The following is a 27,341-nucleotide window of genomic DNA, read 5'->3' as shown; positions in this document are numbered from 1 at the left end:
TCTCCTGCACCTATAAGGTACAACTGCGGCGTGTGATGGAAAACTCTCCACTTGCCTGGATAGGTGCAGCTGCAACAACACTCAAGAAGCTCCACGCAATCCAGGACAGAGAAATACGCTTCATCAGCAGCCCACCCACCACCTTAAACATCCAATCCCTCCACCAACGGTGCACCATCACTGCAGTGTGTGCTATTTACAGAGAACTGCAGCAGTTCGCCAAGGTTCTTTGACAGCACCTCTCAAACCCGCGCCCTCTGCCACCTAGAAGGACAAGAGCAGCATCCGCATGGAAACACCGCCACCTCCAAGTTCCACTTCAAGTAACATACAATCCTGACTTGAACATGTATCGCCATTCCTTCATCGTCAGTGTAAATTAGAGCCAAAACGCCCAGCACCATCTACAGAGGGAACAGGAGAAGCGACTGTATGCTTCCTTAACCAATCAGTTTGAATAATCTTTACGCAAAGTCTGAACCAGGAAGTCTTAGTTAGAATATAGAATGCAATGTCAAATCACATGCAGAAAGTGAAATAAAGATAGGGAAAGAAAGATTGGATTCAGAATGCATCTCACTGAAACATACAACATTCTTACAGGGCTTGACAGTGTAGATGCAGGGAGGATGTTTCCCCTGGCTGGGGAGTCTGCAACCAGGGGTCACAGTCTTAGAAAAAAGGGTCGGCCATTTAGGACTGTGGTAAGGAGAAATTTCTTCACTCAGAGGGTGGTGAATCTTTGGAATTCTCTACCCCAGAGGGCTGTGGAGGCTCAGTCGTTGAGTATATTCAAGACAGAGATCGATAGATTTTTGAATATTAAGGGAATCAAGGGACATGGGGATATTGCAGGAAAGGGGAGATGAGATAGATCAGCAATGATCTTACTGAATGGCAGAGCAGGCTCAAAGGGATAAATGGCCTACTTGTGCTAATATTTCTTATCCTCTTATGTTCAGAGGGAGCGAAAAAAGAGTCAGATAGAAAAGATACAAACATTATTGAATTTTTGTTTATACCGCTCCAACAATAATTAAAATCCAAAGGAATGAGACTCCACACTTGTAAAAGTTAACTTTCTGCGCCAGAGAGGTTGCTTGGCATTAGTTAAGACTGATCACGCTGTTAAACAAATAATTACACTGGAATAGGCAAGCCCCGACTTTTCCTGGTGAGTTTCCTGTGTATCTATCAGATAAGTAGTCATTTTATGCCGTTCCATGCATTTCAATGGTGAGTCTCTCGGCGAGATACCATCCTCGTGCAGCTTTGGGAGCAGCAGGGAAACTCAGACAGGACCTTCACCATTTTCGTGTTTAACGCCGCATGTGCAGTCGTTCGAAGTTACTGTCCAATTTACACTTTAATAAGTGAGCGCTGTTAGCCCCACCGTTATTTCGACCGCAAAATCTGTCCTATTGCGAAAATATGAAACTACCAGTCACTCACCCGGTGAAAAAAATGGGGCAGAAACCAAACCATTAAAGTGAGTGGACGGAATATTACAGACTGAGAAATCTCAATTTCCTCATGTTCCCCCCGAGGGAGTGACGTCCCACACCAAGAGCACAGGGGCAGGTAATTACAGACTGAGAAATCTCAATTTCCTATTGATCCCCCCTGGGGAGTGACGTTCCACACCAAGAGCACAGGGGCAGGTAATTTAACCAGTTATGTCCAGGTTTGGACACTCCATGTTTAGGATGTAAAAGCAATGGAAAAACTGGCATGTAATTGCACTAGGATGTTCCCATGGATGTGGAGTTACTGTCAGAGAGCGCGATTTGAGAACATTGGGCTCATTCCACTAGAGGTGAGCAGATTAAGTGAGGAGTTGCTGCAAGTCTTCAGATTCGGAATAGCTAAGATCAAAAAAAGTTACTGATAGTTTCCACTGATTGCCCAGCAGGTACATATTTAGGCTAATTTGAAGAATTGAGGTGAAGGTTGATAAATGTATTTACACACGAGGTGGTAAGAAAGAAAGCATAATTCAACCACAGACTATTGTGGAAGCAAGTCAACATTTTTTTGATAAAATCTATTTCTATTGCTGCGTGGATAGAAGGTAATGCTGGAGTATGGGGGCTGAACAGAAGAATACACCTGGACTAATTGCAATTCTAAACATTATGCGGTCAGCAGGAGGTTGGGATTAGACTAGGTGGGATATTAACGGTAATGGGTAGTGAGCAGGAGGTTGGGATTAGACTTGGTGGGATATTAACGGTAATGGGTAGTGAGCAGGAGGTTGGGATTAGACTCGGTGGGATATTAACAGTAATGGGTAGTGAGCAGGAGGTTGGGATTAGACTAGGTGGGATATTAACGGTAATGGGTAGTGAGCAGGAGGTTGGGATTAGACTAGGTGGGATATTAACGGTAATGGGTAGTGAGCAGGAGGTTGGAATTAGACTAGGTGGGATATTAACAGTAATGGGTAGTGAGCAGGATGCTGGGATTAGACTCGGTGGGATATTAACGGTAATGGGTAGTGAGCAGGAGGTTGGGATTAGACTAGGTGGGATATTAACAGTAATGGGCAGTGAGCAGGAGGTTCGGATTAGACTAGGTGGGATATTAACAGTAATGGGCAGTGAGCAGGAGGTTCGGATTAGACTAGGTGGGATATTAACAGTAATGGGCAGTGAGCAGGAGGTTGGGATTAGACTAGGTGGGATATTAACAGTAATGGGTAGTGAGCAGGAGGTTGGGATTAGACTAGGTGGGATATTAACAGTAATGGGTAGTGAGCAGGAGGTTGGGATTAGACTAGGTGGGATATTAACAGTAATGGGTAGTGAGCAGGAGGTTGGGATTAGACTAGGTGGGATATTAACAGTAATGGGTAGTGAGCAGGAGGTTGGGATTAGACTAGGTGGGATATTAACAGTAATGGGCAGTGAGCAGGAGGTTGGGATTAGACTCGGTGGGATATTAACGGTAATGGGTAGTGAGCAGGAGGTTGGGATTAGACTCGGTGGGATATTAACAGGAATGGGTAGTGAGCAGGAGGTTGGGATTAGACTAGGTGGGATATTAACAGTAATGGGCAGTGAGCAGGAGGTTGGGATTAGACTAGGTGGGATATTAACGGTAATGGATAGTGAGCAGGCGGTTAGGATTAGACTAGGTGGGATATTAACGGTAATGGGTAGTGAGCAGGAGGTTGGGATTAGACTAGGTGGGATATTAACGGTAATGGATAGTGAGCAGGCGGTTGGGATTAGACTAGGTGGGATATTAACAGTAATGGGTAGTGAGCAGGAGGTTGGGATTAGACTAGGTGGGATATTAACAGTAATGGGTAGTGAGCAGGATGCTGGGATTAGACTAGGTGGGATATTAACGGTAATGGATAGTGAGCAGGCGGTTGGGATTAGACTAGGTGGGATATTAACGGTAATGGGTAGTGAGCAGGAGGTTGGGATTAGACTAGGTGGGATATTAACAGTAATGGGTAGTGAGCAGGAGGTTCGGATTAGACTAGGTGGGATATTAACAGTAATGGGTAGTGAGCAAGAGGTTGGGATTAGACTAGGTGGGATATTAACAGTAATGGGCAGTGAGCAGGAGATTGGGATTAGACTAGGTGGGATATTAACGGTAATGCGTAGTGAGCAGGAGGTTGGGATTAGACTAGGTGGGATATTAACAGTAATGGGTAGTGAGCAGGAGGTTGGGATGAGAGTAAGTTTCCCAGATTATTAACTTGGAAATGTGGTAGCAGATCAACCGTCCATTATACACCCTGCCCGATTATAATTTCCATTTAGTTCTGTTTCATTACAGGTAATTGATAGAACATTACAGGCTGCTTGCTGTAATTTCCTGAAGTGCTGTCCCGGGGAGTGACGCTCCACGACAGGTTCTAGCGCTCGTATTGAGTCTCTTGCCGAAGTTGGAATTGACTCCTGGTGATGCAGGGGGAGGAAAAACCTGCACTGCCTTGGGTTTTCAATTCCCATTTTTTGGGCGTTAGATTTCTTGTTCGGGTCTCTACATTTTACCATTTTGTTTTTGTTCTTGAAATACCTCTCATTTACTCTACAGGTGATTTTTGTCATCTCCCAGTTCCTTAATTTACGTTAAGTCGTTTCCAAGTCAGTAAACTCATGACCTTCCCTCTAACACGATAGCAAAATACTGCTGTCTGTTGCCTCTGGTCTCTCCTTTTCCCAGTCCCACTAAAACGGTTTCCCTTTGTTTTCAGTCCACAAACAGTTATACCCAAACCGTTCCCCTGTCCCTTGTACAGATAGGGATGGATCCGCTGGGTATTTTCACCTCTTCGTATCGTTTCAGATTCACGATGGCCCAGAAATTCGGGTCGGGGGCTTCCCGCGGGTGCACGCCCCCGACCTGCACTTACCTAGCGCGCCGACCGTTGAGCTGTGGGCCCGCGTGAGATTCCGATCCTGGGCCTCCTCCAACTGCCGGCACGCAGTGCTTGCGTATCCCAGGGGCGCAGTTAGTTCGATGCGTCCCCTGGGATCACGTGGGCCATGGGGAGCAGGGTATGCATCATTCATAAGTTTGACAGGAAGAGCTGTCAAAACTTATAAATACTACGGGCCCCAAAACATCACTAAATCTTCAAATAAATTTTTAAAAAATCACATTTTTTAAATAAACTATAAATTACATGAAATAACTTTTATACAATAATTTAAATTTGAAAAAATAATTTTATTTTCTAACGGGGCTAAAAATAAACTTACCTTGCTTTAAAGTATTTAAAAATAATAAACCTGTGGAAAAAATGTTTTAATTTTAATTAATTCACCACTTACCTTGTAAAAAGAAACAGGCCTTACGCCTGCTTTTTAAATGTGTAACGTCTGGAGACTTACCCTCCCGGGAAAACCTGCAAAAAGAACACAAGTTCGATGCGCACGCACAGCCTCTCCTGCGCACGTGTTCGACCTCTTAACCCCATCTTTCAGGGGAACAGAAGTGCCGGTTTCCCGTGCATGCAGGAAACCGGCACTTCCATTGGGCCTACGGGTGAATACCCCGTGCGTAGTCACCCGTGGAGACCCGAATTTCTGGGACTTATAAATATTTTCCGTTTTATCCATTTCTTTCCTATTTGACATGTTTCTCTTATGTAACATTCTGTGATTCTAAGTTCTGATATCCTGTCAGTTCTGTGATGTTTAAATATTCCAAACTCATTCTGTGTGCCTCCCACTTACCCGATGTTCTTGTCCACTGAAATGCCACTCAAATGTTAACAACGAGCTGACTCCGTCCACCCCTCCTTCAATCGCCTGTTCCAGTCTGTCCCGGTAGAATTTCGTGAACTGGAACAGCTGGTAATCGTCGCATTTTGTCAAGAACTCAGTGATTGTAGAGTCCGGATCTGTGAACACAAATGGAGAAAACTAAACACATTATCCACTTTCGACCCAGGCGGCTACATTTCATCGTATACCAAACGGCTACAGCTTCCTGTGAGCCACATTATCGATCACCTTCTGATAACACATTCACACCGCATGGGCAACATTCCAAAACCCTGTATAGTCACATCTCAACAAAACTGCATCTGTGTTGGGAGATTGGGCACATGACTGGCAAATGATGTTTAGCTTGGATCAGTGCCATGTTATGCCTGTGGGCAGGGCGAGTGCTCAACATTCATACACCCTTCATGACATTAAATAAGGGGGAGAAAGGAAGATCCGGGCATTCTAGTACATACATCTCTAAAAGTACAGGAGCAATGCCGTGAAGCGATAGTTAGAACAAAGGGGGTATTAGGGTGCATTCATAGGACAGTTGGGTATAAGACAACATATTTTCTCTTAGTACAAGACCTTGGTAAAGGCCTCACTTGCAATACTGTGTCCAGTTTTGGTCTCTTCACATGGTGGGTGAGATTGAGGCTTTTAAACTGTTGCAGAGGAGGGACATTAGACTAATTCCCAGTACAGGAAACTTTGTGCTATCCGGAAGTTGAATGTCCGGCAACTTTGATCTAACAGCAGAAATCAGCAGCCGTTTTGGTTAGGTGGTTTTTTTCCTCCTAGCATTCTTTTCACAGGCAGGCTCTGGAAAGCGTCTTTGTCGCTTAGCAACAGCTGCAGAGACGCTTCCAAGCTACTGGGCCGAGTGTTTACAAGCTGTTGCTGAGCAACAGTGTTTGTGGTCAGACACGGCAGGCTCTAGAAAGCGTCTCTGTATCTTAGCAACAGCTTCAGAGACGCTTCCAAGCCACGGGCCGAGTGTTTACAAGCTGTTGCTGAGCAACAGTGTTTGTGGTCAGATACAGAAGGCTCTAGAAAGCGTCTCTGTATCTTAGCAACAGCTTCAGAGACGCTTCCAAGGCACGGGCCGAGTGTTTACAAGCTGTTGTTGAGCAACAGTGTTTGTGGTCAGATACTGCGATGAAAAGCTACTATCTGATAACATTGACGCTGGTCTATGCGGAGCTTTTAAAAAAACGGCAGTAGCTCGGTCCCATGGGTGCCAGATAGCACAAAGTTTCCTGTATAAAGCAACTTAGTTATCAAGATAGGCTAAGAGTTTGGACTCTACACTTTAGAGAAGCAAAGACTTAGTGGTGATCTGATTGAGGTTTATAAGATGATGGAGGAATCGATTGTGTTCCATTTGACACTTTGTTCCAATTACATAGCTTACGGAGGGCCAGGGGTCACCATTTTAAGTTGTGCAAGGCCAGATTTAAGTTAGGTGTCAGGAGGTGGTTCTTTTCCCAGAGAATAGTCGACCTCTGGAACAGGATACCTTCTCTGGCGGTGGACAGTGACTCGGTGAATTCCTTCAGGCGAGAGCTGGACCTGTTCCTGTTTGGTGTGGACATCACCTCTTACAACAGGAAGACACTTCCAGGAATTCAGTGTAAGACTGATCTGCTGGACTAGTTTCAATTGCCTAGAGGGTCAGAGAGGAATTTCCCCTATTTTAATCCCCCAAATTGGCCTGTGTTTTTACCTGTTTTTTAACCTGTTTTTTTTCACCTCACCCATGGTTTGGTTTGGAATGGCTAGAACAAAGTATGGCAAAGCATCGCAATTGCCTGGGAGAGTCTGGATGGACCAAAGGATCTTTACCTGTCCGTCATTGTTCGTAAAATTGTCATATACGACTTTTCTACATCCAATCCGTTCCAGCCTCCCCTCATCATACTCTTTCTCGCTAAATGCTCACTAATTCGACCTGGATTAACAGATTTGGTGGAGTTTCTACACAATGGTCTCTGGTTACCAGGTTAATCCACAGAATCATCACTTGGGCTTCTTCAGTACACCAGCATATTTTTGATATTAAACGTGGGTTGAAATGCTGGGGGCAGTCCCTCCTATCGCCTCTCTGACTTCCTCTAACAGTCTGGGGTGCATTATTTCTGAGCCCAGTGACTTCTCCACCTTGGCTATTTTACTCAGATCCAAATCCTTCCCTACAGTGATCTCTAACTGTGGACCCACATTCTCCTCTAGTCCATCAAATCTTCACTTCCACCATCATTTTTAGAAAGTTAAGGAAATATTTTGTATCTCCCCAAAATTGCATTCTTCACAACTAGTTTCCCCAGCCACCCCTCTCCCTCACCTCCACTGCTCGCTGACCTGTAAAACCCACTGAGAATTGTGCTAACTCCCTTCCTATTGCTGAACTGTGTACATATGGATTCCATCTTAGCATTGCTCCCTGGAACACCCTTACCTTCTAAACGCCTCCGCCTCTCTCTCACTCTCCTCCTTTCAGACGTTCCTTAAACTTTACCTCTTTGAGCAAGCTTTTGCTCACCTGTCCTAATATCACCTTATGTGACTCGGTGTCAAACTTTGATTGCTAACACTCCTGTGAAGCACCTTGAGACGTTTTACTACTTTAAAGGTGCTATATAAACGTAAGTGTGTCCATGTTGTTGTTCTATGCTGTCATCGAATGCTTTATTAATACTGGCAGTCACAAACTTTCACTCTTCCCTCAAACTGTTATCACCAGGAACATCTCCCTCTGAGTCCTGTGAAAACCAAGACCCTGTCTTATAGATACCTGATCACATCTCTCATGTTTCTGAATGTTTGGAATGATTTGTACACTCACACACAACACTCAATACTAGCTCCAACACTTGAAATGCTGACTTGTCCCAGTTTCTTTTTTTTTTTTTTTAAAACCAAGTGAATTTGTTTCTCGCGATTTCAAATCCTCCTTCCTTTTTCTTGCTAATACCTTTTTCACTATTTCTTAAATCTTCTGTTTCAGCTCCCACATTTTTACTAATTCCGCTCTGTCTCCGATCCGGATATTTCCCAATCTCCAGTCACATCCCGATATCCTCCCACTGCTTCATTCACCTTTTCTGTAAAACCGTTATTGTTGGTCGGTACAGATGGCGCTCGTCGCTTCCCTTACATCGGAACTCACTAACGCCCCAAGAACGTGAACACTTCCCTCCTGCTCCAGCCCTGCAGCCGCACATTGACCAGCCTCATATTTCCCGCCTTAAGCAGCCCAGTGCAAAACAATCCGGAGCTCAACAGCTTGAGGCCTGGTTTCTTAGTTTAGTACCTCAGTCTCAATAGTCCCTCTATAAATGTATTTCTATCCGTGTTACGGGTTCCGAACATGGCTCTTTTCTGCTCTCCTTTCCTTCCCAGAGGTGGCCCCACCCGTTCCAGGATGTTATTCCCTCTGGCACCAGGAAGGCAACTAACCATTCGGGACATGCTCAGGGCCGCAGATGAGGGTGTTTATTCCCCTGACTATACAATCTGCCACCAGTACCGCTCTCCTATTCCTGTGCCCCACCTACCTCTCACTCTGCCCCGCTGGGTGGCCTCCTGCTCTCTGGAGTCACACTGTTTGCTCCTCTGATCACAGTCTCGATCCACCTTACAGTCCCCAATACCAGGCATCCATTGGAGAGTTTCAGTACTCAGAGACTGCCTCCACCCAAGACTGCAGTGTCCCTCTAGATGGTCACTCATTTCCCTCTTTGTACTCAGCCCCTGTCCTGTTCCCTCGACCTGAGAGAGCTGCAGGTTCTTCAACTAGTTCTGGACCTTTTGTCGGGAGAGACATTGTATTTGAAGTATAAGGTGAACCTACCTGTGTCCATTCTTATTCTTGTTGCAGATGTTGGATCTTCTCCCCTGTTTGGACATTCAGCCATGGCGGTGACAAGCGTTCCCAGGCTCTGATGCTCTGTAACAAATATAATATTAATGGGTGGGTTAGACGGAAATATTAAAATGAGAAAGAGAATGTTGCCTTGTTAACATGATATCAAGGCCCTCCTCCCTCAACAGTACAGCAGCTGGTAGCTCTGGTGTAGCGTATGTACCTTTAAGAGGAACTATGTTTTTGAAGCCCCTGTATACTGTAGTACCAGTAGTGACCACTCGGGTATATAAGCCTGTGTAGCGTCTTCTGTAGTTAGTTCACCTCCAGACTTTGTTCAGTAAACACTTGTTAAATCAACTCCTGCATTCCGTGTCTCCATTAACACACGGATCTAACAGTGGCGACGAGTTAGAAACGAACTTACCTGCAATTCGGCAGCACCTCAAGGGGATCGATTCCTCAGACGAAGGTCGAAGCCAGAAAAAAAACAAAAACTGTGGTTTCACCAGCTAAACGGGCTGGTGGCAGGTAGTGCACTGATCCTTCCTGGGCTGCGGCGGGCTAGAGCTCGATCGGGAGGCTCTGCAACGGGGCCGGGCAGCGAGTCGGGAAGCAGAAGCAAAGAGAGAGGGTGGAGCACTCAGGGCGCGTCCGGTGCTGCAAAGCAGGTCGGTGTTCGGACCGAGCAGAGGGAGGGGAAAGTCCCAGAGGGTCCGCTCCACGACGGGAACGGTTCTCCAAGTAACGGAGAAACTATTGAAGCGATATATAAAAAAAAAAGAAATACCGCGAAAAACTGCAGGTCGCAACGGGAACCGCGGAGAACAGCGTTGGCAGCAGCGGCGGGAAACGCCATCTTAACTCGGCGGGGAAGAAAGAAAAGCGCGGGAGGCGCCATTTTGATCCATCGGGGACGGAGGAAAAGCGCGGGAAGCGCCATTTTTGATTTTCAAGATGCCGAAGACTGACAATATTACTGCTTTCAATAGTGATATAGAAGATTGGACCACATATGTGGAAAGAGTGGAGGTATATTGCAAGGCGAATGAAGTAGCGGATGATAAAAAGGCATCGGTACTTCTAAATCTGATGGGCGCAAGGACATACGGGCTGTTGCGAAACTTGATCACTCCAGCCAAACCGATGGACAAGAATTTTAAGGAGATTGTTGATACCTTACAGGAGCACTTAAACCCAACACCGCTGCTGATAGTGGAACGATTCAAATTCTTCAGGAGGAATCAGCACAAGAATGAAAGTAACGCTGATTACCTCACCGAATTACGAAAGCTGTCAAAGCACTGCCAATTCAGGGCAGGACTGGTAGATTCTCTACGAGACAAATTCGTCTGCGGTCTCCTAAGCAAAGGAACACAGAAAAGACTACTTTCTGAGAAAGATTTGACACTGGACAAGGCTTTCAGTGTGGCTGTACCATACGAAGCAGCAGCAAGAGGAGCTGCAGAGATACAGCAAAAGCCACAGGACTTCGGCACCCATGAAATGACACGGGGTTTCGAGAGATGTTATCGCTGCGGCAGATCCACCCATGACCAGAAGGACTGCTGGTTCAAGGACAAATCATGCAGGCAATGCAGAAAGATGGGACACGTGTATGCAGATCTGGAAAGAATCCGCTGACAGTAAAAAGGTCAATAAGGAAAAGTACAGAAAGGTACAAATGATGACGGACAGTAGCTCCGAAGACCAGAAGAGCGATAGCGACTCCGGAAACAAGAGACTAAGCTGTCTCAAATTACATAATGTAATTGCCAAAGAAGATTACCAGACCATTTGGGTTACCCTCACGATAGCGGGGTCCCCAGTCAAAATGGAGCTAGATGCAGGATCAGCTCTGGCCGTCATGAGTCGACGGGATTACGAGCGGCTATTTCCGCATATACCTTTGAAAGACACATCCATTGTCTTGAAGACATATACGGGGCAGAAAGTATACCCCAGGGGGAAAATAAGGGTGCCTGTTGTATACAACGGCAAGGAAATACAGAAGTTGTATTTATACGTTCTGCAAGATGGTGGACCACCGTTGTTGGGACGTGAATGGATCAGAAAGATACGTTTAGACTGGCACTCCATTCAGGCACTGACGGTTACCAGTAAGAAAAAAAACGATGATGACGTCATACCTGGACGATTAAAAGAAATCTTAGCTAACGCCAAAGAAGTGTTTCAACAGGAACTAGGAACCCTGAAAGGCGCCACCGCCTCAATAAAAGTGGAAGATGCGGCAATTCCCAAGTTTAAGGCAAGGCCGGTGCCATACGCAATTCGTCCAGCCGTCGAGGCAGAGCTGGAGAATTTGGAAAAAGCAGGCGTGTTATCCAAGGTAGATTGGAGCGAGTGGGCAACACCCATCGTCCCGGTCATGAAGAAAACATTGAATAATGATAAATCTGAAGAACAGAGAAAAGTTCGCATCTGTGGGGACTTCAAGGTGACTGTAAACCCGGTTCTTCACACGGTACAGTATCCTCTTCCGAGGAAAGAAGATATTTTCGCCTCACTATCCGGAGGGAAACGTTTCACAAAATTGACTTAGCACAGGCATATCTACAGATGGAGGTTGAGGAGGCCTCTAAAAAGTATCTCACGATAAACACACACAAAGGCCTGTACCAGTACAATCGGCTGGTTTTCGGAGTGGCATCAGCTCCGGCTATCTGGCAAAGAGCTATGGAGCAAGTCCTGCAAGGGATTCCGGGGACTCAATGCTACCGAGACGACATCGTTGTAACAGGAGAAAACGACAACGAGCAACTTGCCAACTTGGAGCAGGTGCTCACGAGGCTGAGAGAACGGGGCCTACGAGCAAATCGCCCCAAGTGCGAATTTTTCCAGAAACAAATATCATATTGTGGCCATGTCATTAACGAAGAAGGGTTGCATAAGTCACCTGAAAAAATTGAAGCGGTCGTAAAGGCCCCAGCGCCTGAAAATGTCTCACAATTAAGGTCGTTCCTGGGATTAGTAAATTACTATCATAAATTTTTACCAAACTTGTCGATGGTTCTGCACCCTCTTAACGCACTGCTACAAACGGGAGTAGTTTGGAAATGGAGTGAAGACTGTAAACGTGCCTTCCATAAATGCAAAGGCTTGATCACGTCCAGGGAAGTGTTGGCTCATTACAACCCATCACTGCCAATCAGATTGGTGTGCGATGCATCCCCTTACGGCGTGGGAGCAGTATTATCGCATAAATTCCCTGATGGCTCGGAGCGGCCGATAGCTTTTGCGTCACGTTCATTGAACTCAGCTGAGCGTAACTATGCCCAGATCGACAGGGAGGCACTCAGCCTGGTGCGGGGGGTGAAGAAATTCAACCATTACCTACACGGACAAAAATTTACCTTGTTGACTGACCATCAACACCTCGTCTCCATATTCAACCCTAAAAAGGGTGTTCCCATTATGACAGCGCAAAGGCTACAGAGGTGGTCCCTTTTCCTAGGGGCACACCAATATGACATAGAATACAAAGGAACAAAACAGCATGGGAATGCTGACGGGTTATCACGCCTACCGTTGCCAACGGTGGAAGAGGCGCCTACAGTGGACCCAGTGGAGATGTTCCACTTGACCATAGTGGAATGTCTACCGGTGACAAATTCTACCATTGAAAAGGAAACGCAAAATGACCCGACTCTCTCACGAGTCTACGATTTAACGGTGAAGGGATGGCCAGCACATGGCGAACCACTGTTGCCAGCATTCTCGCAAAGAAGAGAACAGCTGTCAGTGTGCCGAGGAACCTTGATGTGTGGATCCAGAGTGGTGGTTCCACCCAAACTCAAGGATAAAGTGCTAAAGGAGCTTCACGAGGGGCATCTGGCTGGAGTGAAAATGAAGAACTTAGCCAGAGTGTTTGTGTGGTGGTCAGGTATCGATGGAGACATCAAAGAAATGACCAAGAGCTGTCTAGGATGCCAGAAGGTCCAAAACGCCCCACCACAAGCCCCTCTACATCCATGGGAGTGGCCCTCATCTCCATGGCAAAGGGTACATATCGACTTTGCTGGTCCATTTATGGACTCAATGTTCTTAATCGCGGTGGATGCACACTCCAAGTGGCCGGAGGTAATAAAGATGTCCTCCACCACCACGGAAAAAACCATCACAGCATTAAGGACCATATTCGCCAGGAATGGGCTGCCTGAACAGATCTGTTCTGATAATGGACCGCAATTTGTATCCGAAGAATTCAGGAAGTTCTTAAAAAACAATGGGGTTAAGCACTACACGTCCGCCCCATACCATCCCGCCACCAATGGATTGGCTGAAAGGTTTGTCCAGACCATCAAGAAGGCCATAAAGGCCATGGGTAATGAAGACATAAATCTACAACATAAGGTAGATAACTTCTTGTTTGCGTACAGGAATGCAACACGTGGTTACAAACCAAACCCCCGCCATGATGTTTTTCAATAGAAGCCTAAGATGCCGGCTGGATTTGGTCAAGCCAAACATCAGAAGGGACGTAGAGAACCAGCAATTTCAAAGCATGAATGAAAGGCCAACTAGAACCTTCCAGATAGGTCAACCAGTTTTGGCCCGGGACTACCGTACTGAGAAATGGCAGCTTGGAACTATTTGCACACAACTAGGACCGCTGATGTATACCGTGGATATTGGAGAAAGCATAATAAAGCGCCATGCTGACCAGATCATAGTCATCCGAAAAGGGACAACCGACACCACAACTCTATACGCCTAATGATGAAGCAGAGATACCCATAGTATCTACCTCTGATCCGGTGATACTGGAACCAGATGAACCCGACACTGGCATTGAAGCCGAATCGACCTTGCCAAAAGAACCTACTACACCACCGAGGCGTTGTCCGGACCGAGTCAGGAAGCCTCCAGAGAGACTGAATTTGTAATTGATTAACTTCAGCAAATGTGTATATTATTGTTCTTGTAAAAATGTTATTTAATGATTACTTAAAATGTTATGTACTATTTATCTAAAAGGGGAGGAATTGTAGTGTATGCACCTTTAAGAGGAACTATGTTTTTGAAGCCCCTGTATACTGTACCAGTAGTGACCACTCGGGTATATAAGCCTGTGTAGCGTCTTGTGCAGTTAGTTCACCTCCAGACTTTGTTCAGTAAACATTTGTTAAATCAACTCCTGCATTCCGTGTCTCCATTAACACACGGATCGAACATCTGGGATCTCAGAAAACACCACGAATATACAACTGGTGGATGTGACTGCTGTTTTACAATCATAATTCTCCATTTGTGTGTGTACCCATGCACGTGCGGCCATTGAAACTATCAATCAGCGGCCTTTCCTTTCCCCACTGTGGAAATGTAAAAGCGATTCAGTTAATTCAGTACCAGTTTGAGACTTTGTAAAATTCAGTACGTTGCTGTTTCACTAAAGCTGCCACTAGTGGAATAAACACACAACAGCAACAGAGGGGCAAGCACAATGTATGAGAAATGATTAGTGGTAACATAATAGGGAACACGAACGCCTTTTATAAACATATAAAGCATGAAAGAATAGTCCAAGGAAAGGTGGGGCCGATTAACGACCAAAAAGGCAATCATCTTGTGGAAGCCGAGGACACAGCTGAGGTAATAAATTAGCACTTTGCCTCTGTGAAGTAAGATATTAAAAATTGGATTTAATAAGGTAAAACAAACCAGGATTCATCTGTAACACCAATATACAAAATGGAGGGAATAGGTTAATTCGTGCTCCGAGTTGAACAATAGAAGTCTGTAAAAGTTGTATAAACCCAGATAAGGTTTAAACAGGACTACGGGTTAACTGCTGAGAGATTAAAACTGTCAAAACAACCCCTTAGAAAGAGGGAGAGATATATGGGTTCGGCCACGTGAGTCGACACCTTTGCACTTAAGGGTTTGTTAGTGTGAAGCTCAACAGGGTTCTATTCTTTAAACTAACTAAAGTGTTTTTGCTCTGTAGAAATAATTCAAGAGAGAGACAGAAAGTCTGCGGATTGCCCGCTTTGGAAAGATCTACTATCTTAGAGAAATACTTAAAAAGACCAAGCCATCTGACAACAGCAAATGGACGATCGTAAAGTAATAAAGTTGAGGCCCCGGGTCATGAGAAAGTAACAGGACCAACTGATAACGAAATGTGAGATTTGTAAGCGACTGGAAGAATGGAATGTCACGGTTTTATAATTACAATTTAACTATAATTCTGTATATGCTAATAAGCTTATCCCTGCCTTTAGGGCAGGGCCTTAATTTTTGTATAACTGTGTGAACCTCAAGAGGTTCGGTGGAGTTGGAGCCTTGTGTTGGGACGCAAGAGCCACAGCTCCCCAGGCCTGAATAAACCGTTTTTACTTCAATTATTGGGTCTGTCTTTCTTACAACAAGCCAGTGTTGTCGACTTTGCATATCACTTAGTCCACACTTTGGGGGCTTACATCACTCTGCATTCACTAAAGCAGAGAATGCTGCCAATCGCACAGTAAAGGAGGAGCTGGTAGAGAAATTGGACAGGATATAAATCGATTAGGACGATGTACTAAAACGGTTGATAAGGCTCAAATAGAAATGTCACCCGCTCTGCCACAATCTTCCAATCCTTGGATCTGAGAAAGGTGCCAGAGGACTGGAGGGCTGCAAACATTACTTCACTGTTCAAAAAAGGAGAGAGTGATGAACCAAATAACCACAGGCGACTCAGCTTAACATCGGTGTTGAGCAAACTCCTCGGGACAACATTTCCAAAACAAAATTAACTGTCACTTGGAAGAACATGGGTTAACTAGTGACAGCCAAAATGGATTTGTTTTAAAAGGCAAATCAAATCTGGCTGACTTGAATGAACGAATCGATGAAATAGGAGGGTTGATGAAGGTGGTGCAGCTGATGTTCTGTATATGGACTTTCAGAAGGCCTTTGATAAAGTACCTCATAATAGACTGGTTAACAAAATTGAAGCCAATGATATTAAAGGAGCAGTGGCAGCGTGGATACTAAATTGGTGAAGGGACAGAAAACAGACAGTAGTTGTGAACCGATATTGTTCACACTGGAGGGAAGTATACAGTGTCCCCAGGGGGCGGGATTAGGACCACTGCTCTTTTTGATATATTTCAATGACATGGACTTAGGTATACGGGGCATAATTTAAAAGTTTGTCAATGACACGAATCTCAGAAAAGTCGTAAACCGTGAGGTGGATAGCAGAAGACTTCAGGAGGAAATGGAGACACTGGTGAAATGGGCTGACACATGGCAGGTGAAATTTAATGCAGAGAAGTGTGAAATGCTGCATTATGGAGGGAAGAATGAGGCGATTAAATTGTACCAGTTGGTTTTAATTGTAAGGGATTGCAGGAACAGAAAAACTTGGAGGTATAGATACAGACATCTTTGACGGTGACAGGACAGGACGATAAGGCTTTTGAAACGTATATGGCAGCATTGGCTTTATAAATAGAGGCGTAGGAACAGGAGTAGGCCACTCATTCGTTCCAGCTTGTTCGTCCATTCAATTCGATCATGACTGAGCTGTATCTTAACTCCATCTACCCGGCTTGCTTCTATGAGGTAAATCATGCTTGACTAATCTACTGGAAATTTTTGAGGATGTAACTGGTAGAATAGAGAAGGGAGAACCAGTGGATGTGGTGTATTTGGACTTTCAGAAGGCTTTCGATAAGGTCCCGCATAAGAGATTGGTGTGCAAAGTTAAAGCACATGGCATTGGGGGTAAGGTACTGACTTGGACAAAGAACTGGCTGGCAGACAGGAAGCAAAGAGTTGGTATAAACAGGTCTTTTTCCGAGTGGCAGGCAGTGACTAGTGGGGTACCGCAGGGATTGGTGCTAGGACCCCAGCTATTCCAAGATTCAACACCAGCTGAGTGAAGACATTTCTCATCTCAGCCCTAAATGGCTTACCCATTATCCTTAGGCTGTGACCCCTGGTTCTGGACTCCCCCGCCATCGGGGACATCCTTCCTGCATCTAGTCTGTCTAGTCCTGTTAGACTTTTATAAGTTTCAATGAGATCCCCTCTCATTCTTCTAAACTTCTAAAGTCCGTGTGGTGAAGGTACTCCCACAGTGCTGTCACGGGGGGTGGGGGGGTGGGGGGGGGGGGGGAGTTCCAGGATTTTGACCCAGCAACGATGAAGGATCGGCGATATATTTCTAAGTCAGGATGATGTGTGACTTGGAGGGTAATTGGAGGTGGTGGTGTTCCCATGCACCTGCTGCCCTTGTCCTTCTAGGTGGAAGAGGTCGCAGGTTTGGGAGGTGCTGCCGAAGAAGCCTTGGCGAGTTGCTGCAGTGCATCTTGTAGATGGTACACACTGCAGCCACGGTACACCGGTGGTGGAGGGAGTGAATGTTTAAGGTGATGGATGGGGTGCCAATCAAACGGGCTGCTTTGTCCTGGATGGTGTCGAGCTTCTTGAATGTTGTTGGAGCTGCACTCATCCAGGCAAGTGGAGAATACTCCATCACTCCTTACTTGTGCCTTGTAGATGGTGGAAAGGCTTTGGGGAGTCAGGAGGTGAGACACTCGCCACATAATACCTAGCTTCTGACCTGCTCTTGTTGCCATAGTTTTTATGTGGCTGGTCCAGTTAGTTTTCTGGTCAATGGTGACCCCCCAGGATGTTGATAGTGGGGGTTTCAGCGATGGTAATACCATTGAATATCAGGGGAGGTGGTTCAACTCTCGCTTGTTTGTGTTAGTCGTTACCTGGCACTTCTGTAGCGCGAATGTTACCTGCCACCTATCAGCCCAAGCCTGAACGTCGTCCAAGTCTTGTTGCATGCGGGCATGGACTGCTTCATTATCTGAGGAGTTGTGAATGGCGCTGAACACTTTGCAGTCATCAGCGAACATCCCCATTTCTGACCTTATGTTGGAGGGAAGATCATTGGTGAAGCAGCTGAAGATGGTTGGGCCTTGGACGCTGCCCTGAGGAACTCCTGCCACGATGTCCTGGGGCTGTGATGATTGCCCTTCAACCACAACCATCTTCCTTTGTGCTAGGTATAACTCCAGCCAGTGGAGCGTTTCACCCCCCCAATTCCCATTGTCTTCAGTTTTACTAGGGCTCCTTGATGCCACACTCGGTCAAATGTTGCCTTGATGTCAAGGGTAGTCACTCTCACCTCACCTCTGGAATTCAGCTCCTTTGTCCATGTTTGGACCAAGGCTGTAATGAGGTCGGGAGCCGAGTGGTCCTGGTGGAACCCAAACTGGGCATCACTGACCAGGTTATTGGTGAATAAGTGCCGCTTGATAGCACTGTCGACGACACCTTCCATCACTTTGCTGATCATTGAGGGTAGACTGATGGGGCGGTAATTGGCCAGGTTGGATTTGTCCTGCTTTTAGTGGACCGGGCACACCTGGGCAGTTTTCCACATTGTCGGATAGATGCCAGTGTTGTAGCTGTACTGGAACAGCTTGGCTAGAGGCACGGCTAGTTCTGGAGCACAAGTCTTCAGCACAACAGCTGGGATGTTGTCGGGGCCCATACCCTTTCCTGTATCCAGTGCAGGCAGCCATTTCTTGATATCACGTGCGAATGGTATGTTTAAATCTGAGACACTGATTGGGTACAAGGAGGGAACAGAATTCCTGGCAGGGGCCAAAGACCATGTCTTGGGTCTTACCAATGTTTAATTGGAGAAATGTGTAGCTAATCACAGATGGATGTCGGATAAGCAGCGTGAGAAAGCAGAGTCAGTGGCGGGTTCGAGAGAGCTGGTGGAGATGTGGAGCAGAGTGGGGTCAGGGTACATGTGAAAGCTGACCACTTGTATTCGGCTGTCTCCAAGGGGTAGCACGGAGATGAGAAACAGGAGGCGGCGAGGGGCGATCAATGGGGGACTCCAGTGTTAACAGTGCGGGAGCGGGAAGAGAAGCCATTGATGGAGATTCTCTGGCTACGACTGGGTAGGTAAAAGTGGAACCAAGTGAGGGCAGTCCCACTGAGCTGGACAACGGGGGAGAGGCCTTGGAGGATGTCGTGCTCGACCGTGTCAAAGACGGCAGAGGTCGAGAAGAATGAGGAGGGATCGTTTACCATGGTCACAGTCTCAGAATGTGTCGATTGGGACTTTGGTTGCTGCCATTTCAGTGCTGTGGCAGGAGCAGAAACCTGATTGGAGAGATTCAAACATGAGGCTGTGAAAAAGATGGGCAGAAATTCGGGAGGCGGCAAAACATTGAGGAAAGGGAGGCTGGAGATGGAGATGCACCTGCCTGACTCTTCACCCACGTGGCAAACGGGACGAGTCTCTGATCAAACCCTCTTCTGTGAAATACACAAACCTTATTTGTGATTCAATGTTATAGAAACAGTTAAACTCATTTCACTTTTACAGAATATTCCACGTGCTCTGGCTGGGCGACTGGAGTCTCCCAGTTCCACCAGAGGAGTTTGCTTGTTGCAGGTTACAGAATTAGAGCAAAGCTTCTGATGTTCTCTTTATACCAAACTGTCTCAGAAAATGCGGCATCATCACCTCCTGTTTTACATGGAATTAACAGCAGAGAAACAAGCTATTCAGCCCAAGTGGTCTGTGCCACTTGATGGTCCACACGAGACTGCTGCCAGCACTCTTCATCTAACCCCATCAGCATAACCTGAGATTCCTTTCTCCCTCATGCATTTATAATGGGGAACAAAGAAATGGAAGACCAATTAAATACATACTTTGGTTCTGTCTTCACAAAGGAGGACACATCGAAACTTATAAAATTCTAACAAGACTAGACAGACTAGATGCAGGAAGGATGTTCCTGATGGCGGGGAGTCCAGAACCAGGGGTCACAGTCTAAGGATAAGGGGTAAGCCATTTAGGACTGAGATGAGGAGGAATTTCTTCACCCAGAGAGTGGTGAACCTGTGGAATTCTCTACCACAGAAGGCAGTTGAGGCCAATTCATTAAATATATTCAAGAAGGAGTTAGATATATTTCTTAAGGCTAAAGGGATCAAGGGATATGGGGAGAAGGCAGGGACAGGGTACTGAAATTGGATGATCAGCCATGATCTAATTGAACGGCGGAGCAGGCTCGAGGGGCCGAATGGCCTTCTCCTATCTTCTATGTTTCTATCAAACACCTCATTCAATGCATATTTTACTTGCAGTGAGGCTCAGCAACATGGAACTTACCTTCTGACCGATCCTGTACAATTCAAGTGATGTTGTTCCTCTGTCCCCCCACGGGCACAGCACCCCCTCCCCCAAACTGGGTCAGCCCCCCGCCACCTCACTGACCCAGATACCCGCCCCCTACGGCCCAGCACTCCGCACCGCCCCAAGCCTCCGCCCCCCACACACACTGGCCCAGCCCCCCGCCACCTCACTGGCCCAGGCCCCCGCTCTCCCCCACTGGCCCAGGCCTCCGCCCCCCACACACACTGGCCCAGCCCCCTGCCACCTCACTGGCCTAGGCCCCCACTCTCCCAGGCCTCCGCCCCCTCACTGGCCTAGGCCCCCACTCTCCCCCACTGGCCCAGGCCTCTGCCCCCCCCACACCCACTGGCCCAGCCCCCGCCACCTCACTGGCCCAGCCCCCCGCCCCCCACCCTAACTAATGAAGTTATGGATAGCATTAGATTGAAAGAAGAAGCTTATAATGTTGCAAAGAATAATAGTAAGCCCGAGGACTGGGGGAAGATTCAAAAACCAGCAAAGGTTGACCAAAACATTGATAAGGGAAAAATAGAATGAGAGAAAACTAGCAAGAAATATAAAAGCAGATTGTAAGAGCTTCTACAAGTATGTAAAAAGGAAGAGAGCAGTAAAACTAAACATTGGTCTCTTAGAGGCTGAGACAGGAGAAATTATTATGGGGAATCAGGGAATGGCAGAAACGTTAAACAAATATTTTGTATCTGTCTTCACAGTGGAAGACACAAAAAGCAGACTAAAAATGGTGGGGAACCAAGGGTAGGAACTTAAGGTCATTAATACAAGTCGAGAAAAAGTACTAGAGAAACTAATGGGACTAAAAGCCGACAAATCCCCTGGACCCAATGACATACATCCGAGTGTTCGAAAAGAGGTGGCTGAAGAGATAGTGGATGCATTGGTTTTGATCTTCCAAAATTCCCTAGATTCTAGAACGGTCCCAGCGGATTGGAAGGTCGCAAATGTAACACCGCTATTCAAGAAAGGAGGGAGAGGGAAAACAGAACAACAGGCCAGTCATTCGGAAAATGCTGGAATCAATTGTTAAGGAAGTTGTATCAGGGCACTTAAAAATCATAACATGATTAGGCAAAGTCAACATGGTTTTATGAAAGGCAAATCATGTATGACAAATTAATTAGAGTTTTTTGAGGATGTAACTAGCAGGGTAGATAAAGGGGAACCAGTGGATGTAGTATATTTGGATTTCCAAAAGGCATTCGATAAGGTGCCACATAAAAGGTTATTACACAAGATTAGGGCTCATGGGGTTGGGGATAATAAAGCAGCATGGATAGAGGATTGGTTAACGGACAGAAAACAGAGTCGGGATAAACAGATCTTTTTCAGGTTGGCAGGCTGTAACTAGTGGGGTGCCGCAAGGATCAGTATTGGAGCCTCAGCTATTGACAATCTATATTAATGACCTCGATGAAGGGACCGAGTGAAATGTATCCAAGTTTGCTGATGATACAAATCTAGGTGGGACAGTAAGCTGTGAGGGGAACACAGAGTCTGCAAAGGGATATAGATAGACTGAGTGAGTGGGCAGTAAGGTGGCAGATGCAGTATAATGTAGGGAAATGTGAGGAAGAAAAACAGAACACTTTTTAAATGGTGAGAATCTTTCAAATGTTGGTGATCAGAGATTTGGGTGTCCTCATGCGAGAAACACAGAAAACCAGCATGCAGGTACAGCAAGCAGTGAGGAAGGGAAATGGCATGTTGGCCTTTATTGCAAGGGGCCTGGAGTATAAGAGTAAGGAAGTCTTGCTACAATTGTACAGGGCCTTGGTGAGACCACACCTGGAGTACTGTGCACAGTTTTGGCCTCCTTATCTAAGGAAGGATATACTTGCCTTGGAGGCGGTGCAACGAAGGTTCACTAGATTGATTCCTGGGATGAGAGGACTGTCCCATGAGAGATTGTGTAGAATGGGCCTATACTCTCTGGAGTTTAGAAGAATGAGGTGTGATCTCATTGAAACATATAAGATTCTGAAGGGGATTGACAGGGTAGATGCCGAGAGGTTGTTCCACCTGGCTGGAGTGTCGAGAACTAGGGGGCATAGTCTCAGGATAAGTGGTCGGTCATTTAAGACTCAGGTGAGGAGGAATTTCTTCACTTGGAGGGTTGTGACTCTTTGGAAATCTCTGCCCCAGAGGGCTGTGAATGCTGAGTCTTTGAGTATATTCAAGGCTGAGATAGATAGATTTTTGGACTCTAGGGGAATCCAGGGATATGGAGATCGGGCAGGAGAGTGGAGTTGAGGTCGATGATCAGCCATGATCGTATTGAATGGTGGAACAGGCTCTAGGGGCTGTGTAGCAGACTTCTGCTCCTACTTCTGACATAATAACGCTGTGCTCAGCATTCACTATCTGACAATACTCCATATCTGGTCACAGGCTATAGGTTTGTCTCTGAATCGTGTTCAATGAATTGATTTTAATTAGTTTCACTGTTCAATCTTTCCCCTTGATTTGTCACCAGATCTGAAATATTTTAACACTGAGATCTGAAGGTGTCGGTGTGTGTTCAGCCCCACCTAACAAACAGACACGTGTCCATCTGCTGGGCTCTGCTCCAGAGTCACCTCTTAGATCAAACCCCTTTACTTTAAAACATACACAAGATTCACTGTGACTGTGTGTTTAGAGACAGAAACTGATCTCACTTCACATCCCATTGCACGGCCTCATGCTGGATAATTGTGCTCGGTGGTCAGACACTCCCACTCTCATTCTCACCAAGACCTGCCTCATTTTGTAACCTGTGTGTACTGTCTGCAGGACCAGTGTGTATCTGAGTCAATGGGACTCTCTCTGACCTTTCTCCCCAGTCCATCTCCAGGACCAGTGTGTATCTGAGTCAATGGGTCTCTCTCTGACCTTTCTCCCCTGTCCATCTCCAGGACCAGTGTGTATCTGAGTCAATGGGACTCTCCCTGACCTTTCTCCCCAGTCCATCTCCAGGACCAGAGTGTATCTGAGTCAATGGGACTCTCTCTTACCTTTCGCCCCAGTCCACCGATGGAAGCTCTTTGAATCGGAAGAGTTCTCTCTGGTTGGTGCTCACAATCCTGTGCTGGTTCACCTACTGTTGTTCCTCAGTCTACAATCCCTGTTTACTTCGAGCTGAGCACCTTCCTCAATCACGCCATCATTCACCGGGAGATCTAATTGCGGCAGAGCAGAAAATAAGAACAATATTGAAAGCGTGAAATAATGTAATGTAGACTTTTAATCTGCTTATTAAAATTCAATTTCAAGGTCGAGTATTTGTTTGATTTTGTCCCTTTCCTCAGATCCCCAGTTCCGGGGCTGTGTGTTTAGTTTGGAGATTTTCCTCACAGTAAATTTCCACCCTCCTGAGACTCCCCCATTTACACTGCTCTGGGCAGAAATGCGCCATTTCCTGTCCAAACTGCTGATGAACCCACCGCGCCCTCCGCCCCCGGACCAGCCCCTGTATTGTGAGCCGGTCCAGCTCATTCCCCGGGGTCTGATGAAGAAGGGCTTTCTATGCCATCAAAAAATCAATCCAAATAGAAATCCCAATTAGCATTTGGCTCAAAATTTTCAAATCAGTAATTGAACCAATTGCACTCTATGGCAGTGAGGTATGGGGACCGCTAACTCAACAAGAATTTACAAAATGGGACAAACACCCAATTGAGATCCTACATGCAGAATTCTGTAAAAGTATCCTCCGGACTCAAAGGAAAACAGTAAACAATGCATGCAGGGCGGAACTAGGCCAATATCCATTAATAATCACTATCCAAAAAAGAGCCACCAAATTTTGGAATCACCTACAAATGAGCAATCCCCAATGCTATCACTACGACGCCCTGAAATGCCAAGAGCTGACCATAAAGAAGAATACCCTCAGTCAACTAGTCCTGGGACTCAGTGAAGTAACTACTAACAATACTAACAATAACCAGCCCCAGGACAGTGACAGGGTAACACAAAGAATTCAACCCAACACAATCGTCGCTAAGCAAAAGGAAAAATATCTGACGTATTGGGCAGAAACAACAAAAACCCAAAGCAAACTCAATTGCTACTTGGCCCTAAACAGACAATACAACATAGCTGATTACCTGACCATGGTAAAGGATAACAAACTGAGAAGAACCTTGACAAGGTACAGACTTAGCGAACATAGCCTAGCGATCGAAAAAGGCAGACACAGGCAGACCAGGCTGCCAAGAGAGGACAGGATATGCTCTCACTGCAGTCAGGGAGTGGTGGAGACAGAGATGCACTTCCTCACAGCTTGTGGAAAATATCAGGGCATCAGGGAGAATTTCTACCAAAAATTCTCACAAATATGCCCTGATTTCAGAAATCTGAATGACAACCAAAAACTCCCATTCCTACTGGGAGAGGAGAGAAGCTGTATAACACTGGCGGCACACTATGTTACAGCTTGCCATGAACAGAGGGACAACCAGTAAACTAAGAAAAGAATATATATAAACAATGCGAATGTATATTTATACACTCAGGGATATACCTGTTTATACACTGTATGAATAGAACTGCGTTTATGTGCTAAACCATAAATGTATTTTGATGCTTTGGCAACATAAGATGTAACTTATCATGCCAATAAAGCGATTTGAATTGTGAATTGTGAATTGTGATGAACCCACCGCGCCCTCCACCCCCAGACCAGCCCCTGTATTGTGAGCCGCTTCAGCTCATTCCCCAGGACCTGATGAACCCACCGCTCCCTCCACCCCCGGACCAGCCCCTGTATTGTGAGCCACTTCAACTCATTCCCCGGGACCTGATGAACCCACCGCGCCCTCCACCACCGGACCAGCCCCTGTATTGTGAGCCACTTCAACTCATTCCCCGGGACCTGATGAACCCACCGCGCCCTCCACCCCCGGACCAGCCCCTGTATTGTGAGTCGGTTCAGCTCATTCCCCGGGACCTGATGAACCCACCGCGCCCTCCACCCCCGGACCAGCCCCTGTATTGTGAGCCGGTTCAACTCATTCCCCGGGACCTGATGAACCCACCGCGCCCTCCACCCCCGGACCAGCCCCTGTATTGTGAGCCAGTTCAGCTCATGTCCTGGGACCTGATGGACCCACCGCACCCTCCACCCCCGGACCAGCCCCTGTATTGTGAGCCGGTTCAGCTCATTCCCCGGGACCTAATGAATCCACCGCGCCCTCCACCCCCGGACCAGCCCCTGTATTGTGAGCCGGTCCAGCTCATTCCCCGGGGAGTTACTAACCGGAGCTGTGATCCTGTGAATCCCCTCCCTCCGTGTGATATAAAAAATTAGAACCGAGACTTCCGCATTCTCACTGCTGTCGACAGAAATGCGCCATTTTCTGAGCGGAGTTACTGACCGGAGCGGTGACCCTCCCTCGCTGTGATCCAAACTCCGGGCTGAGCAGCCGCTGTCGGGCCGAATGCTGAATGGAGCAGAGTTCCCTCAGTCACAGAGCGCGGCACCCGTAACCTGGGCAATGACCCTGTTTCTGACCCTCACTCATCGATCAACCCGGCCCGGCACCAGAGGCAAACAGAGCCGGACCGGCAATCCCCGGAATGACGGCAGCGAGCAACACTGCGCCTGCGTCAGAGAGAGGGAGAGGTACTGCGCCTGCGTCAGAGAGAGAGCGGCACTGCGCCTGCGTCAGAGAGCGAGAGAGCGAGCGAGGGAGGGGTACTGCGCCTGCGTCAGAGAGAGAGCGGTACTGCGCCTGCGTCAGAGAGAGCGCGAGAGAGAGAGAGAGAGAGCGGTACTGCGCCTGCGTCAGAGAGAGCGACAGCGCCTGCGTCAAAGAGAGAGCGGCACTACGCCTGCGTCTGAGACAGAGCGGCACTGCGCCTGCGTCAGAGGGAGCGCGAGACTGCGCCTGCGCGGGAAGGCAAGTGAGCGGTACTGCGCCTGCGCGGGAAGGCAATGCAACTCTGATATTTCACAGAATCACAGAAACCCCACAGTGCAGATAGAAGCCATTTCGGCCCATCGAGCCTGCACCGACACATATCCCACCCGATCCCCGTAACCCCTACACCAATACATATCCCACCCTATCCCCGTAACCCCACGTATTTAATCCCCCTAACACTAAGGGTCAATTTATCATAGCCAATCAACCTAACCCACACATCTTTGGACTGTGGGAGGAAACCGGAGCACCCGGAGGAAACCCACGCAAACACGGGGAGAATGTCTGTGTGGAGTTTGCACAGTCACCCGAGGCCGGATTCGAACCCGGGTCCCTGGCGCTGTGAGGCAACAGTGCTAACCACTATGCCACCGTTTCAGAAATAACAACAGAAAATGCTGGAAATACTCAGCAGGTCAGGCAACATCCGTGGAGAGAGAAACAGAGTTAACGTTTCAGGTCTGGGACCCTTCATCAGAACTGGAAAAAGCTGGAGATGTAACAGATATTAAGCAGGTGCAGAGATGGCCAGGGGAGGAAGTTATTGAAAAAACACCCTGTACTATTGAAAGAGGCAGGAAAGATAAAATGTTGCAAATGGGAATGGCAAAAATCATACTGCATGAAAAATGGGGGCAGGGATAATTATCTGAAATTGTTGAACTCGATGTTGAGTCCGGCAGCTGCAAAGTGCCCAATCGAAAGCTGAGGTGCTGTTCCTCAAGCTTACGCTGAATTTCATTGGAACAATGCAATAGCCCGAGGACAGAGAGATCAGAGTGGGAATGAAGCGGTGAATTAAAGTGATAGGCGACCGGAAGCTCAAGGTCACCGTTACAGACTGAACGGAGGTGTTCCGCAAAGCAGTCGCCCAATCTGCGTTTGGTCTCCCCAATGTAGAGGAGACCGCATCGTGAGCAGCGAATGCAGTATACTAGATTGCAAGAAGTACAAGTAAATCACAGTTTCACCTGGAAGGGGTGTTTGGGGCCCTGGACAGTGGGAAGGGAGGAGGTAAAAGGGCATGTGTTGCATCTCCTGCGCTTGCACGAGAAGGTGCCAGGTGAAGGAGAAGGGCTGTTGGGGGTGATTGAGGAGTGGACCAGGGTGTCGCGGAGGGA

At 47.0% G+C, this 27,341-nt stretch overlaps 1 protein-coding gene across 2 annotated transcripts in view; it reads right to left on the bottom strand.

Annotated features, from left to right (window-relative positions):
* LOC147089340 (NACHT, LRR and PYD domains-containing protein 3-like) overlaps positions 1 to 25,890 on the bottom strand; it is a 79,215-nt gene extending 53,325 nt beyond the window's left edge. The window contains exons 1-4 of one of the 2 annotated variants that reach the window (XM_085977184.1): positions 25,672 to 25,890; positions 23,308 to 23,472; positions 9,091 to 9,186; positions 5,202 to 5,368 (exon numbers count right to left, since the gene is read on the bottom strand). In XM_085977184.1, coding sequence (XP_085833310.1) covers positions 5,202 to 5,368; positions 9,091 to 9,154 — 231 coding nt within the window. In that variant the 5' untranslated portion in view covers positions 9,155 to 9,186; positions 23,308 to 23,472; positions 25,672 to 25,890. The remainder of the gene's footprint in view (positions 1 to 5,201; positions 5,369 to 9,090; positions 9,187 to 23,307; positions 23,473 to 25,671) is intronic. The other variant, XM_085977183.1, reaches the window with a different exon arrangement.
* Between the last annotated feature and the right edge of the window lie 1,451 nt (positions 25,891 to 27,341).

This window comes from Somniosus microcephalus, unplaced genomic scaffold (assembly GCF_052327205.1).
Source record: "Somniosus microcephalus isolate GS21.2 unplaced genomic scaffold, FLI_Smic_1.0 unresolved_chr4, whole genome shotgun sequence".
Classification (NCBI taxonomy): domain Eukaryota; kingdom Metazoa; phylum Chordata; class Chondrichthyes; order Squaliformes; family Somniosidae; genus Somniosus; species Somniosus microcephalus.
The sequence above is the reverse complement of the archived record's forward strand: the minus strand, read 5'-3'. Positions and strand labels throughout refer to the sequence as shown.